The sequence below is a fragment of the Octodon degus genome, unplaced genomic scaffold (genome assembly GCF_000260255.1).
Source record: "Octodon degus isolate 3935 unplaced genomic scaffold, OctDeg1.0 scaffold00239, whole genome shotgun sequence".
NCBI lineage: Eukaryota > Metazoa > Chordata > Mammalia > Rodentia > Octodontidae > Octodon > Octodon degus.
In genome coordinates, this window is record NW_004524815.1 from 2,119,137 (window position 1) to 2,136,694 (window position 17,558).

General features: G+C 41.7%; 1 protein-coding gene across 1 annotated transcript; it reads left to right on the plus strand.

The window, feature by feature from the left end:
• The first annotated feature begins 2,025 nt into the window (after positions 1 to 2,025).
• Positions 2,026 to 3,009, plus strand: LOC101565471 (olfactory receptor 10Q1-like). Its single transcript, XM_004645852.1, has one exon. It carries the CDS (start codon positions 2,026 to 2,028, stop codon positions 3,007 to 3,009), a length of 984 nt encoding a protein of 327 aa, XP_004645909.1.
• The last annotated feature ends 14,549 nt before the right edge of the window (positions 3,010 to 17,558 follow it).

Sequence of the window (17,558 nt, forward strand, 5' to 3'; positions counted from 1 at the left end):
TTTTTATCCCCCTTTTTTGTTTAGTTTTGTCAGAGAAGGGTATTCCATTGTCATTTAAATATTGTAGGTGTGTAAATTCAGCAAAATATTCCAATATAGTCTAGTAGTCCATAATAGTAGTGGGCTTTCTGTAAGACTGGCAATGTCAGAAGTTGTTGATTTGAGCCTTTTATAGCTCAGCACATTAATATGGCTTTACTTTGTATACTTAGCTTTTATACTTTTCTGCTGGATGGTTAAGACCAAGATAAAGCAAGACCTATATAAGGTAGGTAGAAATGTAGCTTTTGTATCTGATAAGGTCAGGCAAATCTCATCAGGATTTCGCCTGAAACTGTGTACCGCAGTTTGCAGATCCTTTGTCAGTGTCATTGGCTGACTTCTTGAAGACAGCCATTCTTTCTGGGATGAGATGGAATCTCAGTGTTGCTTTAATTTGTATTTCTTGAATGACGAGCGGTGTTGAACATATTTTCATATGTTAATTTGCCATTATATTTCTTCATCTGAGAAGTGGGTCAGTTCTGCATTTTTGGATTGGGTCTTAGCCTAGGCAGTTCTAGAGCTCATGGTGGTCCTCCTGCCTCAGCACCTGGAGAGCTGGATTGCTGGATATAGACATCATTCACAAAATTTATTTTTGTTTTTTATTTTAAAGAAATAAAAAGCACCAATAAAACAATGATACAGAATTTTAAAACAAGATAACAGAAGATCAACAATACTTAATATATTCCACATTGCTATTTTCAAAGTAGTTGCTCAGATTGCAGGACATAGGAATGCATAATTGATTTAGCATCATTTTCTTCCATAGAACTAAAAGAAATCAACAGTATGAGTATCTTATATTTTGTCTCTCAGTGTATTTTACCCCTTCCTTCTTGTCTCTTTTCATCCATCCCAGTTGTGTCCTTTTTAGCAATTTCTTTCCTTTTCCTAATTTTTTTTAAGGTACTGGTGAGCAAACTCAGGCCTTTGTGCTTCCCAGGCAGGCTGTTATGCTGCTGAGCTATCTCCCCAGCCCCTTTCTTAAAATTTTGTAGATATTTTTCTATTTTGTTTAAACTTACTATAAAATTGAAGTCAAACCTGAACGTGCTTAAGTTATGGATATTTCTGCAGCTCAGATGTTTACAAAACTCTTGAATGTCCTAATGCAAAGTTCCATTTTGCTGCTGCATTTCTAGATTTCTTACTGTATTTTTGTACGTCAGGAAAAGCCACAAGTTTCAATTTTCATTTAAAGTATAGAGAGAAATTTCCAATTGGAGGGAATACAGATCAACAATGAACAACAAAGCATTGGAAAAAATGTGTTTGCCTGATTTTATATGTAGTCAAAACAATAGCATGGAAACGAACTTAAAACAGTAGCGTGGGTCGGTAGCATGAAGCACTTAGAGAACAGCTGCAGAAGGGCTGCAGCAATCAACAGGGGGGCGACTTTTCCCAGAGGAGCAAGCACACCCCTGCAGCGAGGCGCTGGAGCCAGGCGCAGCTGACCGCACTCCGGCTCACCGCACACACAACCGGAAGCATGGGGAAAGCGAACTGCAGGGATAAAGGGTGGTAACTTGGTGGGACATAGAGTCTAATAGGAGACATGGAGAACCTTTATAGGCTCCAGCTTGGTAGTGATTGTACTAAGGTATTTATTGTGGGGGGCGAGAGAGCGAGAGCGAGAGAGCAAAAGCGAGAGCGAGAACCTTTAAACGCAAACAATGGACTAGTGCTTGTGAATTGGATTGAAAGTGCTTCACCACGGGCACCTACGATGTTTCACCAAGAGCACCCACAGGTCCCCTCCCCAGGGTCCCGCAGATGAGCCTCCTGCTTGCTCGTGACGGTGCCCCGGGTTCCACCCGCCAGCCCCTCCATCCCGAGCTCGCTCCCAAGCATTGTGGTTGAAACTGGACGCCAAGCGGGTCACTACAGACTCCTTTTAAATCCGCGCCGTTCCTGAGCACGCGCTGCTCGGCGCGAAGCCTCAGCGTCTCTCTCCTCCCCTGCTCCCCAGCAGGCATGCTGGCCTGGCGCCCCGGGCTCAACCAGTCGGGCCCCACGGAGTTCGTGTTCCGCGTGCTCACGGCCGCGCCCGAGCTGCAGGTGCTGCTGTTCCTGCTGTTCCTCCTGCTCTACCTCCTGATCCTGTGCGGCAACGCGGCCATCATCTGGGCGGTGAGCACGCACAGCGCCCTGCACAGCCCCATGTACTTCCTCCTGGGCAGCCTGTCCTCGCTGGAGATCTGCTACACCTCGGTGGTGGTGCCACCGATGCTGTCCAACATCTTCGGGGCCCAGAAGCCCGTTCCCGTGGCTGGCTGCGGGGCCCAGATGTTCTTCTTCCTCACCCTAGGCAGCACTGACTGCTTCCTCCTGGCCGTCATGGCCTACGACCGCTACGTGGCCATCTGCCACCCTCTGCACTACGTCCTGATCGTGACCCGCAAGCTGTGCGTGCAGATGGTGGTGGGCTCCGTGGGCCTCGCCGTCTCCCTGTGCCTGCCGCTCACCGCCCTGGTCTTCTCCCTGCCCTTCTGTGGGCGCCGCAGGGAGATCAACCACTTCCTCTGCGACGTGCCCCCCGTCTTGAGGCTGGCCTGTGCGGACACCCGCGTGCACCAGGCCGTGCTCTACGTCGTGGGCATCCTGGTGCTGACCGTGCCCTTTCTGCTCATCTGCGTCTCCTACGGGTTCATCGCGGTCGCCATCCTGCGCATCCGCTCGGCCGAGGGCCGCCGGCGCGCCTTCTCCACGTGCTCCTCGCACCTCACGGTGGTCCTGCTGCAGTACGGCTGCTGCAGCCTGGTCTACCTGCGGCCGCGCTCCAGCACCTCGGAGGACCAGGACCGCCACCTCGCCCTGGTCTACACCTTTGTCACTCCCTTGCTCAACCCCTTGATTTACACGCTGCGGAACAAGGAGGTCAAAGGTGCCCTGCGAGGGGCCATCAGCATAGGGGGCCTGGAGGCCCGCTGCAGGTTTTGTTATGTCAGTCAACAATGAGGGGCAACCTGAGTCTTACCATGTCTTGTCCCATAGATTTCATTTGGTATTTCTTCACTGTATGTGTGTCCCTTTCTCTGTTTTTAGAAGAGTACCATCATACTGGGTCATAGTTTCCCCTGCTGACCTTATTTCACCTATTTCCTCTCTCTACCTCTAAGAAATAGGGGTGTAGGAATTGAGGGATTAGTCCTTTTTTGGGGTGAGACACAAAACAGCACATCTTTGGTTCTTAGGGTGGAGTCCTTATTTGCCTGGCTCTGGGATCTGTCCTGCGTGTGGTGGACTATGCTTCCAGTGTGTCAGGGTGAGCTACAGTGCTGTGGCCTTGGGATGTCTGTGTATGTTGCCTACTTGCCTCCTGGCACTGTTGCCTTGCTCTCCTTCCTGGGCACGATGACCTGAACAGCCTTCTGGGTCCTTCACTCTGCCCTGATGTTCCTGACTGGGAGACAGCCAATCATAGATTGAAAGCACAAGTAAATTGTCTCTTAAGTTATGGGTGCTGGGTATTGTGTCTCAGCCAGATGAAAGCTGAAGAGTATAAGGCGTTGGTACTGGAGAAGTGGGGTCATTGCTGTGACTGTAGCTGAGGTTCAGGTTCTAAAAGCCTTTAAACCCAGTTTGCAGGAGGAGTTTGTAAAGTTTGGAGATGTTGGCTAGGGGTTCCTTTGGGTATGATAAACAGAGCTTGATGAGTGATTTTAATCAGAGCCCAGAAGAAGATAGCCTGATAGGAATGTGGACACCAAAGGTCAGGCTGAGTATGCTTCAGCTGTGAACAAGTACATTATTGATAATGTTATACTCCTGAAGAAAATTTTCTTTATTTTACTCATGTCCTGAGACTTTTCAGGAGACTGATACTGAAGGTTGATGGAGTAATTAATCTTGCAGAGGAAACTTCAAGACAGCCTAACATTCAGGCTGTAGCATGGTGACCACTGGCTGCTTTCTTTGATTTGTAGAGAGAATGGGGAAAAAATAAAGCATAAATATTTAAATTTTGGCCTAGGAAGAATAATCTTTTTCCTGATAAAGGCCACATAGATTTGGTTCCCTAGGAAACCAAATTTATTTCACTGTGCTTAGATGTCTAATTATATAGAAAGCTGCTGCAGCCATGGTCTGAGGGGGCCTGACTAATGTCCACACTAGTGATAGATTTTGGCATTGTCCATGTTATACTGGCTTAATCAGTAGTCAGAACTCAAGAGTTGTGGGGGTTGATGTGTATCCATGTAGATTTCAAAGGAAAACCTGGGAGGTCAGGCAAGGAGCCCAAGAGGACAGTGCATGAAACTGTGGGAATTAAATGAAAGCTGTAGTGGTGCCCCCTGGAAGTTGGAGATGCCAGCAATGTAGAATATCTTCTATATTGAGAAGCTAAAGGTTTTAAGTGGGGCCAACTCAAGAGAGAAGCCACATGGACTGCAACCCGTAAGGTCACAGGCATGGGACACACCAGTCTATTTGAATTTACACTTGACTGCTGTGTGTCATTGATATCAGACATAGAACTATAGGACTTAATGTTTTCCCTGCTGTGTTCTGATCTTGCTTTGGTCTGATCATTTTCTATGCCCCTACTCCTCCATTTTAGAATGAAAGCACATACCTTGTGCTGATGTACATGGGGAGTATGTAGCTTGGCTTTGGTATTTACAAAGATTCACAGGAGTTTGCCTTGAGTCTGAGAAGTGACTTGAACTTGGCAAGTGGAAGTGGGTGGGACATGCCAGTAGGGTAGAGTTTCGCCTTCACTGGCGTTGGAAATCACTTGTGGGACTGGTAGAACACACATGTAGCCATGCCTGGGGGATCACGGAGATGAGGCTTGGGATCTGGGCCCAGGTCCTCTCCCCTTCTGCCCCAGCAGTCTTCCCTCTTATGCTTTCTCCCAGCCATGAACTAGGCAGCTTTGCTCCACCTCTCCCTTCTACCACGACTATTCAGCCACTGCCCAGCCAAGTGTAGACTGAATTGAGCCATATACACCTCTCTGCACGTTCTGAGTGTTGGGTGTTGTAGCTCAGAGACAAGAAAGCTAACACCACGAGCACATACGTGCGTGTTGACGCCACGTGCCACAATGCAGCAAAATAAACAGAAGGGGCTTTCGGATGTCCTTGGCTTGGCTTTGCTCTGGTTGAGAGACTGGCCACCTGTAACAGTATGGATGTGTTCCTGGAGACATTGAAACTCACATTCCTACTCACCAGCTCCCAGATGAAAGACATTTGGGAAAGTAGATGAAAGGAACTGAGATATCCCACCATCCAAGAATATCTCACTTATGCCCCATATATCGTAACAACTCTTCAGAAATTCTGTACTGGTGGACCAAATGCTTCATGGAATGAGTAGGTGTTTTTTTTGAGTAATTCCTTTTCTTTCTTTTGCTATGATTTTCAGAGACTGGATTTAATTAATCCCACAGGGAATTTCAGTGAAAAAAGTTAAGCTTACTAGCATACTTTGCTTTGAGAAAGCTAAAAGTTTCTTTTTTCAGTCAAACTTAAAAATAAAAAAAATTGAATAAACCGAGAAGCGTGAATGGTGTTAACAATTATGGATGTAGATAACCTCCTTTAGGAATTACTGTGAAAGCCACCATCTCAAGAATCAGCATGTCCTACTTTAGACAAGCACAAACAAAAACAAGGATTTCACAGAAGGGCTTTGAAGTGGGTCTCTGGGGATGGGACCTCAGGGGCTGAAGCCCAACGGTTATCAGCATCATTCCAGGAGCAAGAAGCTTCTGTGCTTTAATGTAGGTCAGTGTAGAGAGAAAGTCAGGTTTGCAAATGTTTGCTGTGTAAACTTGGGGTTGCCAAGGGCCACTGGATGCTTGCTTCAGCTGCTTATTTCTGACCTCTCTGGGGAGGTCCTGACTGGACAGTGTTGAGTGCAGGACCTTAGGGGCAGCAGTTTCCTCCAATACTGCCTGAGATTCCCATGCAGGAAGGCAGCCAAAGACCTTGTAGGGATGTACTATTGTATAAGCAACAAAGGTTTGGACAGAAACTTGCATCTGTTTATCCTCCTGTTTGGTGTTAATCACTTTATTAAAACTTTCCATATCCTAAATCCCTGACTCTATTCTAAGAATTCAACTCCAAGGGCAAGTAATACAGTGAGTGACTACTTTATGGGACAAGCTTCATATCTATCTCTGTTTTCTTCTTTTTCTTCAGCATCTGCCTGCCTGCCTGCCTGCTTGTCTGTCTGTCTGTCTGTCTGTCTGTCTGTCTGTCTGTCTGTCTGTCTGTCTGTCTGTCATCTACTTATCTTTGGAAGGGAAGTTTTGGAATCCTGCATAAGTGCCTTCATAACATGGAATCTGTTTTTTCCAAAGCAAATGACAAAAGTCTGAAGCCACATCTTTTAGCATTTAGCCTTGGAAACCCCTTGTCATCACTGCTCCAGTACGTTATCAAGGTCTAGGTCTAGAGGCCCTGGATGGCTTTTTACAGATATTAGTCCCATCTTTTCTCTTTTCAGGTTTCCAATTATACTTACTCTAAAGTCCTTTTGTTTTTGTGTAGAGAGATCATTCTACTCCTTATCTGATGCCTTAATATGCAGTGCTGAGGCCTGTGCCTCCTGGGCCAGCACTGTGCCACTGAGCTTGTCCCCAGCCCAGGTAGCTTTTGATTCACTTGCTTTATGTCACGGTTCCTTGTAATTTTTGTTTGCTTGCTTGATTCATGAGGCAGCTTTTGTCCCTTCTGCTACTCTATTCTTGCTCTTATGTAGTTTTGTGGTTTCCTGATTCTAATGCAGGATCAGGTCTTATACTAGGAATCCATATTTTAATGGGTAGTATGTTTATATTGAATATTATACTTCTGCCTATTTTTGTAACTTCAGGCACTTGCAATTATCATCACTCAGTTGACATTGGAACACATTTTCTTGCTGTCCTTGCTATGAAAAAGAACTTTATTTCTGGATAGATCCCAAGGAAGCTGTCAGAGAACTTCCAGCTTCTACCATGACCAGGTTATAAATCTGATAGCTGTATTTCCATTATAGTTCTAATGACACCAGTGCAGTAATTATTTGCTTTACTCCTGAATAAAACTGCTACACTCAAAATAACAATGCAGATTTTCAATACATTTGATGGATGCTTTTTTCACTCCAAACACTTGACATCTCCAGTTACTGCGCTCATCCAGAATAAGGCAATGAATATGCTCTAAGCATGCTGCCTTTTCCTGCAGGCTGATAGAAGTGATTTTTCTTGCACTAAGCCACTTACCTATCATATTTTTGTGGGACTGGACGCTTAGTGGGCACTGCACCAGAGAAGGGGAGAACCTGTCCATTTCCAGAGTCTTTTACCAGTAGATCTATCTGCTTCCTACAACCTCTAAGACAAATAATTATGGCGCTACGGCAGGGATTTTGAGCTTAGTGATTCACAGGCCCCCAGGCAGGCTGCAGACTGTGACAAAACATGTGGAACCTCTCATGGGTACAGATTGGATTCGTCACAGAGTTACTAAATCAAGAATTCCAGATAAAGTGTTTCAGCCTTCACCTGAAGATAATGAAAAGTATGGTGGGGATCCACAGCACCTTCATAAACTGCATGTTGTTACCAGAATAAAAACTACGATAAGAAGACCATATTGGGAAAAATATGTACTCAAGATGCTTGGATTAGGAAAAGCACATACTCATTAAGTTCATGAGAATATCCCTTCAGTAAAGGCAAAACTGAAAGTGGCTAAGCATCTCGTAAGGATCCGGCCCCTGAAGCTGCCGCAAGGACTTCCCACAGGAGAGAACATGGCTAACGTGCACCTCAAGAGTACCAGGAGTCAGTGGTGCAGCAGCATCTGAAGTCTGTCTACAGCTGTGAGCCCAGTGCTCGGGGCTGAGGCAGAAGGATCCTTGGAGTTCAAGGATGGACCCAGGTTACGTAATTCAAGACCAGCCTAATAACAAAGTAAGACCTTGCCTGAAAAAATCCTGTGGAGCAGGAAACAAGCCCTGATGCCACGGAGCTTCATATTTTAAAAATGCAAATTATGTTTAAAGTTCTTGGGAAGCTGGGCACGGTAGCGCATGCCTGTAATTCCAGCACCCAGGAGGCTGAGGCAGCGGGATTGCTGTGAGTTTGAGGCCAGCCTACACTACATAGTGATACTCTGTCTTAAAAAAAAGTAAAGTTGGTGAGGAAATGTTTTCATTAAAATATCTTTTCAGTAAAAAACCATATTTTCATAGTTTTTTAAAGTTAGGAAGTGTCATTTATGTGCTGTTCACATCTGTTCTCTTCATCCCCACTGGGTTATGTCCTGTTTTTCTCCTTGTCTTTTTTTTTTTAAATGTTGGTTTTCTCCTTGTCTTGCAGTAGCATTTCCAAGGAAATTGTAAGTAAGTATTCCACCTAGTCTAACACATTGAACCAGTTTTCCAAATATTTAGCGGTGAGTTAGATTTCGCTTCACTACAAATATGTTGTATTATATTCATAGAATCAGGTCTGGGATACACAATTCTTCAAAAGCTTTTACATCTTCACTTGTGGTCTAGGATGAATTTTACTTTTGTAAGTGTCCCAGACACTGCTGAAAGAAGATAGCATTTCTGTTGGCACTCAAGATTCTTGAGAGCGTGTTTGGACGTTCTACAGGGCAGCGCAGCTGCTTGCGTTCCTTCACACAGGAACCGACCTCGTCTACCTCAGCTGGTGGCCATGCGCAGCTTCCGGAGGGACGCAGGAAGAGCATCGAGGGCGGAAGGGGACTCCCGCCTAGCCAGCCAGAGCTGCCGAATCAACCCTGGCGATCAATGGGGTGACAGATGTCGCAGCCCAATCACCCTCCCACCCTGCTCTCAAGATTCTATACAGATCTGAAACCAGCCTTGTTTTAGTGTTGGTCATATTTTTACATTCTTATTAATCATTTTCCTTTTCACATTCCAAATTCTGAAAAAAATTAAATTTCTCTATTATTGAGAAATTATTATTATTATTTTTTTAATTTTATTTTTTTCCATAATTTTATTGAGAAACAAATAGCAATGAGACAGTTGCAGACCAAATTGGTAGGACAGTTTCAATAATTCACACATTGCATACATTCTTCCTAGTGGTTAATTGCTGTACAAGATGCGGACATGATATGTCATTTACAAACACCATTAGAACAAATCCTTCTATTCATTAAGAGAATGTAACTATATATCTATCCCAACCACTTTGAATACACAGATACAAAATGGACATTCATCTGTATCCCCTTTTTTGTTTAGTGCCATCATTTGAATATTTTATATTTCTCCTAGTTTAAAAAAAAACACGAGACTACATTGTTTTATTTTTATTTATTTTATTTTAAACACAATAAAAAGCCAATAAAAATAATACAGAATTTCAAAGCAAGATAAGAGGAAATTAATAATGGTTGTTATAGTGCATATTGTTATCTTCAGAGTAGTTGTTCAGATTACCAGGTATAGGCGTGCAAATTTGATCAAACACATTGTTTTATTTTTATAACTTTATAGGTTATTTCCTCTTAATGATTTATTGTCTCATTATTCTTGTCTCTTTGTTTCTTCAAGGATCTTTTTTTTCTTCAAGTATCTTAAACTGAGGATATTTTGCATATTCCTGCATTTGTCTTCTAAGCAATATTATTTCATATGTTCATATTTTATTTTTAAAAGTTTTCATGTAATGCAATTTATTCAGAGGTAATTTCTGTATTCAAACCATTTAAGGGTCGACCAAATAGCTCAGTGGATGAAAGCGCCTGCTTACGCAGACGCACGGCAGGCGCTGTGCTGGCCCCGCCCCGAGGCTCGCCGAGAGGGCGATTGAGACAGCGCGGTGGCAGCGCCTACATCCCAGCTCTTGGGAGGCTGACCACAGGCAGATCACGATGAGTCCGATCTAGGTAGTGAGACCCTGTAGACCCTATAGACCCTGTACTAAATACAAAAAACAAACCAAACCAAAGCAAACAACAACAACAACAACAACAACAACAACAACAAAACAATTTAGTGTACAATCTACAGTTTCTTGTTCACTGACTTGTCGAGCCATCACCACAATCAATTTTAGAACATCTCACCACGTGAACAGTCCCGTAACTAGGGGCAGGCCTGCCCTTCCCATCCCCTCAGCACAACCTGTGATCTCTTGTCTCTCACTGAGCAGCTTTAAGGACACAGCTTGAGTTCTCTTCCAGGCAATTTGTGAATCTCCATTGGTTTGGAGTCTCAGCATTCATTGTCCCTATACATGCTGCCCTTATTGATTAAAGTAGCCACACTTAGAGCCAGAGAGCTTGTTTTGCCTGTAAAAGTATGCTCTGCATATGGATAGATGAGGCCAGAAACGAGGGCAGCACTTGCCCTACCGCTTCCATCCAGAAAGGACAAAGGGCAGCTCGTAGGCAAGCAGCAGGTTCCTTATCCGTCAGCTGGTGTCACCCTGAAGCTTGTTTCAGATTTCCACAGACCTCAACGAGATTGCAGCCATATTTCCCTTCGATATTATCTATTAAGCAATACAACACTGTTAGTTTCTTTCTTTTCTCTGACTTTCTGTCCCACTCCCTACCATTCAATTCTTTCGTCAATTCTAAAATAAGCCACTTGAAGCTCAAATCATAAATTCTGGTTTTTAAAATTTTATTTATTTATTTATTTATTTTTTGTGAGGGAATCCTATCCAATACTCATTCCTGGTTTATAGGTCTGTCCTTTGCAAAATAAATGCCGTCACTATCTCTGCCAAATGAAACAGTACAACAAAAATGATCACATGGAGACAGCCAAAGAAAGAAGATCCTGCGAGCCGTGAGGACTCTCCTCTTGCTGACTCCTCAGCTGTCTCCCTTCAGGTTTGCTACAGAAATCCAGCCCCCAGGGCTGCCACCTGGGGCTGGTGGCGAATCACCTTTCAGTTTCTTCAGTGTGATCATGTCCTCATTTTGTCATTGCACCGAAACGACTGTTTATCTGGGTCTAGAAATCAGGCTCAGTATTTAATTCCCTCTGTCTTTTGAAGGATATGAATTCAGTCTCTGCTGATCTGCACAAGTTTTGACGAGAGTTCTGCTGAGACTCTGATTATTATTAGTCTCTTCATTTCTGTCTCAGCCATCTAAGACTTTTTCCTTCTCTTTGACTGGTCCTGATTCTAAACAATATATGCTAATTTAAAAATGTATCCGTCTTAGAAATTGGTATGGTCCTTCCAGTAGAGGACTTGTATTGTTCTGCTACCAACTTAGTTTCAGATATTTAAAAAATTATTTTATTATCTAAAGAGAACACAAAATAGTAAAAAAAAATTGACAACAGCAGAACTTCACCAAACAGAACAATAGAAATTCTACAGTGATTGTTATATTGCATGATGTTATTTTGTTTTGTGTGTTTCTTTTCTTTGCTTTTTTTTTTTTTTTTTTCTTTCTTCACCCACTCTGCTTGTGCTTTGCTACTTCCCTGGCTGTTCTTTTTCAGGCTTTGTGGCTCCGGGGATTGAACTCAGGCCCTTGCACTTGCCAGGGAAGTGCTTATTCCACTGAGCCATCTCCTCAGCTCTTGTTTTGTTTTGGTATTGGAGTAATACTTGCCTCCAGGAATTTGGGAGTTTGGGAATATTGATTCCCTTTTGATTTCACTGAAGAGTGTGAGAAGAGTTGGCATTAAATCTTCTTTAAATTTCTTGTAGAATTCAGCTGTGAATCCATCAGGACCTGGGATTTTCTTTGTTGACAGTTTTTTTAAAATTACATTTTCAGTTTCATTTACTGGTACCAGGTAATCAAAGAACCAACTCTTTGACTAACTGATTCTTTGTAATTTTTTTCATTTCCATTGCAGTCATTTCTGCTCTGATTTTTATAATTTCCTTCTTTTGGGCTTTGGGCAGGACTTGATCTTCTTTGTCTAAGAAGTTAAGGTGCAGCATATGGTTGTTTATTTGGGCTCATTCTGTTTTCCTGATGTGAGGATTTACCACTATAAGTTTCCCCTTCAAGACAGCTTTCATTGCACCCCACAGGTTCTAGTAAGTTGTATCTCCATTTTCGTTTGATTGTAAATATTTTTTAACTTCTTTTTTATTTTCCTCTGTGACCCAATGATTGTTCAGGAGGGTATTGTTTAATTTCCATGTGTCTATGGAGTTTTTGAGATTTCTTTAGTCAATAGATTCTAGTTTCATTGTACTATAGTCAGACAATATGCATGGGATACTTTCAATTTCTTTGCATTTACTTAAGCATGCTCTATGTGCTAGTACATGGTCTATTTTGAAGAATATCCCATGTGCAGCTGAGAAGAATGTGTATTCTGATGTTGGGTGGAACATTCTATAAAGGTCTACAAAGTCCATTTCTTCACAAGTTTGGTTTAGTTCTATTTGCCTAGTTAAAATCTATCTCTACATGACAATGAGGTGTTATTGTCCCCCATTACAATTATACTACAGCTCATTTGAATTTTCATATCTGTTAAAATTTGTCTTATGTAATTAGGTGATGCTACACTGGATGCATATATATTTGATTGTTATCTCTTCCTTTTGCAATTTTCCCCTAGCCAGTACAAGTGGTCATTTTTATCTCTTTCAATTATTCTTGAATTTCACATTGTCTGCCAACAGAATAGCTACCCTTGATCTTTCTGGGTTCCTGTTGCATGGAGTATTGTTTTCCATCTTTTGATTTTCAATCTGTGAATTTATTTTTAAGATAAATGTGTTTCTTTTATACAGCACATCATTGGATTTTGTTTCTTGATCAACTCTGCCAGCCAGTCTGCTTCTTCTGATTGGTGAATTAAGACCATTTACATTGATGATTGTAACTGATATATAGTAGCTTATTTCTGTCATATTATTTACCTGCTGTCAGTTACCCACTTTTCCCCTCTGTATAATTGCTTGCTTTGCTTGGTGTCTCCTTTCTGTTGTTTTTGAAGTTGTGCTCATCTTTGCCTCTTTCTAGAATATTTGTCAATACTCTTTGTAGCATGGCTTTGGTGGTCATGAATTTCTTGAGCTGTTCTTTGTCATGGAAGTCTATTATGTCATTATGTCTTCATTAAGTTTGATAGATAGTTTTTCAGGGTACATCAATCCAGGTTGGAAGTTGTTTTATTTCAAGACCTGAAATATCTCACTCCAAGCTCTTCTTGACTTGATGGTCTGTGTGGAGAAATCTGTCATGATTCTGATGGGCTTTTCCATTATAGGTGATCTGGTTCTTTTCTCTAACATCTTTTAATATTTTGTTCTTTTTTTTAATTTCTGGGATCTTGACTATCATGTGTCTAGGTATAGATTTATTTTTATTATGGCTAACAATAATAACTATATACCTCACTTAGCTTTATGTCAGGTTCTTTACCCATGCTTGGGAAATTTTCTGCTACTACTTCTGCAGATAGTCCTTTTATGTCATTTGCGTTGATGCCTGCTGTTTTGTTGACACCTATCCATCTTTTTTTAAAAATGTATTTGGTACAGGAACTCACTATACAGCTTGGACTCGTAGTGATGCTCCTGCTTTCAGCCTCCCCAATGCTGGGATTATAGACTGCACCACCACGCCAGGACTCGGTGCCAGCTCAGCACATCTGGGTGGAATTTGGTGCTGGGCATCAAACCCAGGTTCTGGACACCTATCAGTCTTAAAATGTTTTTCTTGGCATCATCTTGCAGCTGTTGCATTGTTATTTCTTGATTCCTTACTAATTTTAAGAGATCTTTCCTTTCATGTTCACTGGCTTCAATGCTGTCTTCAAGGTCTTAAATCCTACCTTCAGCTTAATGCAAGCAATTTTGCCAGCTTTCAATGGAATTCTTACTTTTCTGGATATCTGTTTGACTCTATTTCATGCATTCTAATTCTTTCCTGTATTATTTGTTCAATGATTCAAACACTTCTCTAGTCTCCTCTATTTTTTTAAATCTATGTCTTCCTTAGATGTGCTCGGCAATTCTTTGATGATTGCTGTCATTTCTTTTCTTTTCTTTTTTACCTGAGAGTTTATTTCTGATCTAACTTATTTTATAGGCTGATGGAGTTGTTTCTTTACATCAGTTGCTATCATTTCAGAATTTCTGGTGTGTGACTTCCAAGTCCTATACTTGTCTCCTGGACTTGTTATGGGTAGGCTGGAAGGCTGAGACCACCTTTTGCTTCTTCATTTGACATTTTTCAAGATCCCCATGTTTATGCAGGCTCAGCAGTGATGGGAACAGGTGGGGCATGGGTTAGGAAGCCTTCTGTGACAGTGACAGGGTGGGGAAGGCTCACTAAGGCTCCTGTTGTGTGAAGTTCATCATGGCGGAAGGGGGTGGTGAGCTGCAGCTCATCAAGGCTCTGGGGATGATGGGGTGGACTGGAGCTCCACAGGCTCTCAGGACAGTATGGGAGGCTGGCCCAAGGAGGTGGTGAGGGTGGGACAGGACTCGCCAGGGCCCCATAGCTGTCTGGTATCTTCCTGCCTCCTGCGATGGTGGGAGATGTCTGCCCAGTTTAGTTTCAGATTTGACATTTCTTTCTGTTCTCTGTTATTTCTTTCTGAAATTCCTGCTAAGTTTCTTTTGGAGCCTTCCATTCTATTTTGCCTGTCTCGAGTTGTCTTTCATGCATTCTGTCTCTTCTTGTATGAAGCAATATTTAATTTTTTGAAGTTCTAACATCTCAATTAGTTCTGTTTCAGCTTCTTTAGAACAATACTTATTTTATCCATTGAACAATTAGATTTGTTTGATAATATGCACTTAATTTCTGGGGTTTTTCTTTTGCTCTTTCTTTATGTTTCCTATGCTGCTTATTAACTACTTATTTTTCTTTCATTTTCTTCCTCCTCTGGCTTTGTGGATACATTTCCTTCATAATTAAGATTATTTTGGGGCTGGTGAGATGGCTCAGTGGTCTAAAGCACCTACTTAGAACAAGCTTAGCAAAGCACAGGGATCACGGTTCAATCCCCCAGCACCACATGCCAGCCAGCCCCGCCCCCTGGTGGGCTGAGCTGGCCACACACACACACATAAATAAATAAAATTTAAAAAAAAAGATTATTTTAAGTCATGTTTATTTTAAAGTATGTATTGTACTATGATTTATTTTCTCTTTAAAGACAATATTTATCTTCTCTCGGATCTGATTTATCCTAGCTTGTTTTTGTTGCATTGCATGGATAAGAGTCTTATACTTAACATACTCCTGTTCAAGAGCTCATCATGCACTGGTACATTTTGTTTCATTTTTATTGAATGAGCCCTCTTTCTCAGTTGGCTTTGTAGCTTAATGCAGTTTGAATTCCTGATATTCCCAGAGTTTAACATTATTGCACTTGGTCCTGGTTTTGTCAAGTGGGTGACTTGATTTCTCTGTTTTGCTGTGGACATGAGGACTAGTTATGAGCACAAACTAAATTGAGATTCAGGGTCTAATTCAGCCTGGAGGCCTGGGAAGGCTGTCTCTGACACTCTTGGTGCATGTTCATTCTCTGTTTCTCCAGGATTGTTGCTATCAAATGCTCAGTAGAGTACCAGCTCAACCCTCATTTACCATTGTCTTGTCTTGCATTTTTTGGATTGCAGATGTCTGTGAATATATTTTTGAATTCAAGTATGCATTTTTTTAAACACACAGTACATGACTTCTATGTGTTTAGGGAAGAATACTTTTGTTTTTTTGCTTCAGATGCTTGATGGATAATTTGTCTGATGAAATTTAATTTGGCCCTTATAAGATATGTTGAAATATCACATGGTGGATTGCTATGTATCAATCCTAAATGCTTTAACTCCTAAATCAACACAATTGAATTTACTCACAATATTCAGAAATAGTAGTCTATACAATGTTGATTTCATAGAATATCACTCATTTCATTTGAAGTTTTTTCCCACTGGCATTACAATAATATTGACAAGAGGGCTGGAGAGATGGCTCAGTGGTCTAAAGCACCTACTTAGAACAAGCTTAGCAAAGCATCAGGGACCGGTTCAATCCCCCAGCACCACATGCCAGCCAGCCCCGCCCCCTGGTGGGCTGAGCTGGCCTCTCTCTCTCTCTCTCTCTCTCTCTCTCTCTCTCAAATAAATAAAACAATTAAAAAAATAATAATAATATTGACAAGAGGTGTATGAAATTTGCCCACTGTCAACATATTTATTTAATATCCCAAGCAGAGAAAAATGAAATGTTTCTGTGACTGAAGTCACAGTGCTAAGCATATCATAAGTGACTGACTTGAATGAAGTCACAGGAATCCATCCTTGGGAATTCTCTCTATGGTCCTTGACTGGAGGAAGGTGTTCCCAAGTGGACAGATGTGAGCCTATCTTGGGGTCTGTCTTGAATAGTTCACTAAAATAAGGAAATAAAGAAGGGAGGCAGTTCTGCACTGGGAAAGGTACAGAGTTCTGACAAGATTTGATTCTCTATTATGTTTACTAAAAGTATAATAATAAAAATACTTAGCATTTATTTCCTTATAGTATAACAAGCAGTGTCCAAAATGTCTAAATGTACCATTTCACTAAATGCCCCCCCCAACCCACTGAAGCAAATGCCACTATTATGTACACTTTGCAAACAGTGTGACTGAGTTTAATTTATAGTTTGAACCATTACTGTGCTATAGTAGGAAACTTGATCTTAGTTATTACCTTAGTACAATTAAAGGTAATCATTCAGAGTGCAGTGCATGCATCAATTTTCTTATGGTTATAAGGTAGCTAGTGATCAGTTTTATACATATTTGCTTTTCTAATGAGGCTTTCTCAGAGTAAAAGCAGTTCTGTTCTTTTCACCTGGCCCTGGAGAGAGTGACACCTCTAATATTTGTGAGATCTATTTGGAGAAGAAAAATTTTCCAGCACCCAGCACTAGGGCTAGATTAAGGCCCATTCCTGTGCTCTGTATTTGCTTTTCTTCCCATCAGACCAGTGGAGGCAGAAGGGTGGGGTCACCTCCTTCTACTCCATTTTCACCAGTAGAAATTCTTACTGGTTGTCTCATAAGAACTTAGCACCATGACATTTATTGTCTTGATTGTTCTGATTCAAACCAATCCTTTTCTATTTTCAAATTTCATTTTTGCTCACAGCCTGCAGGGAGCCAGGTGAGCTACACCCTAGATGTAATCTTTGAGATTAATGAGTGAAAAAGTAGTTTATAGCAGAATAAGAGAAGAGAGAGTATTGGGGGAGGTCCATTTTCTGAGCAGATGGAAGGAATGACCCTTGAATCCTGTGATCAACTATTAGAGATCCAGTTTGTTGTTGGTTCTTTCATTCAATCTCAATCCCACTCTCTCACACTCCTTTATTAACTCATGTAGTCACTCAGATGTCTTTGTCTTAACTTATTTAATTATTTAATAATGAATTCATCTCATCGACTAAGTAATGAATATCTTCTCTAAAAATGAAATTCTGTTTGAAGAACAAAATTAGAGAGAAAGGAGGGCTGCAAGGAAAGCCAACATTTTGGCCCTAGCCTTCCAAGGTCAACTAAGACTCAGGACATATGAGAACTTGT

Coding starts and splice junctions, on each gene's coding strand:
- LOC101565471 (XM_004645852.1), top strand. CDS start 2,026: ATGCTGGCCTGGCGCCCCGGGCTCAACCAGTCGGGCCCCACGGAGTTC.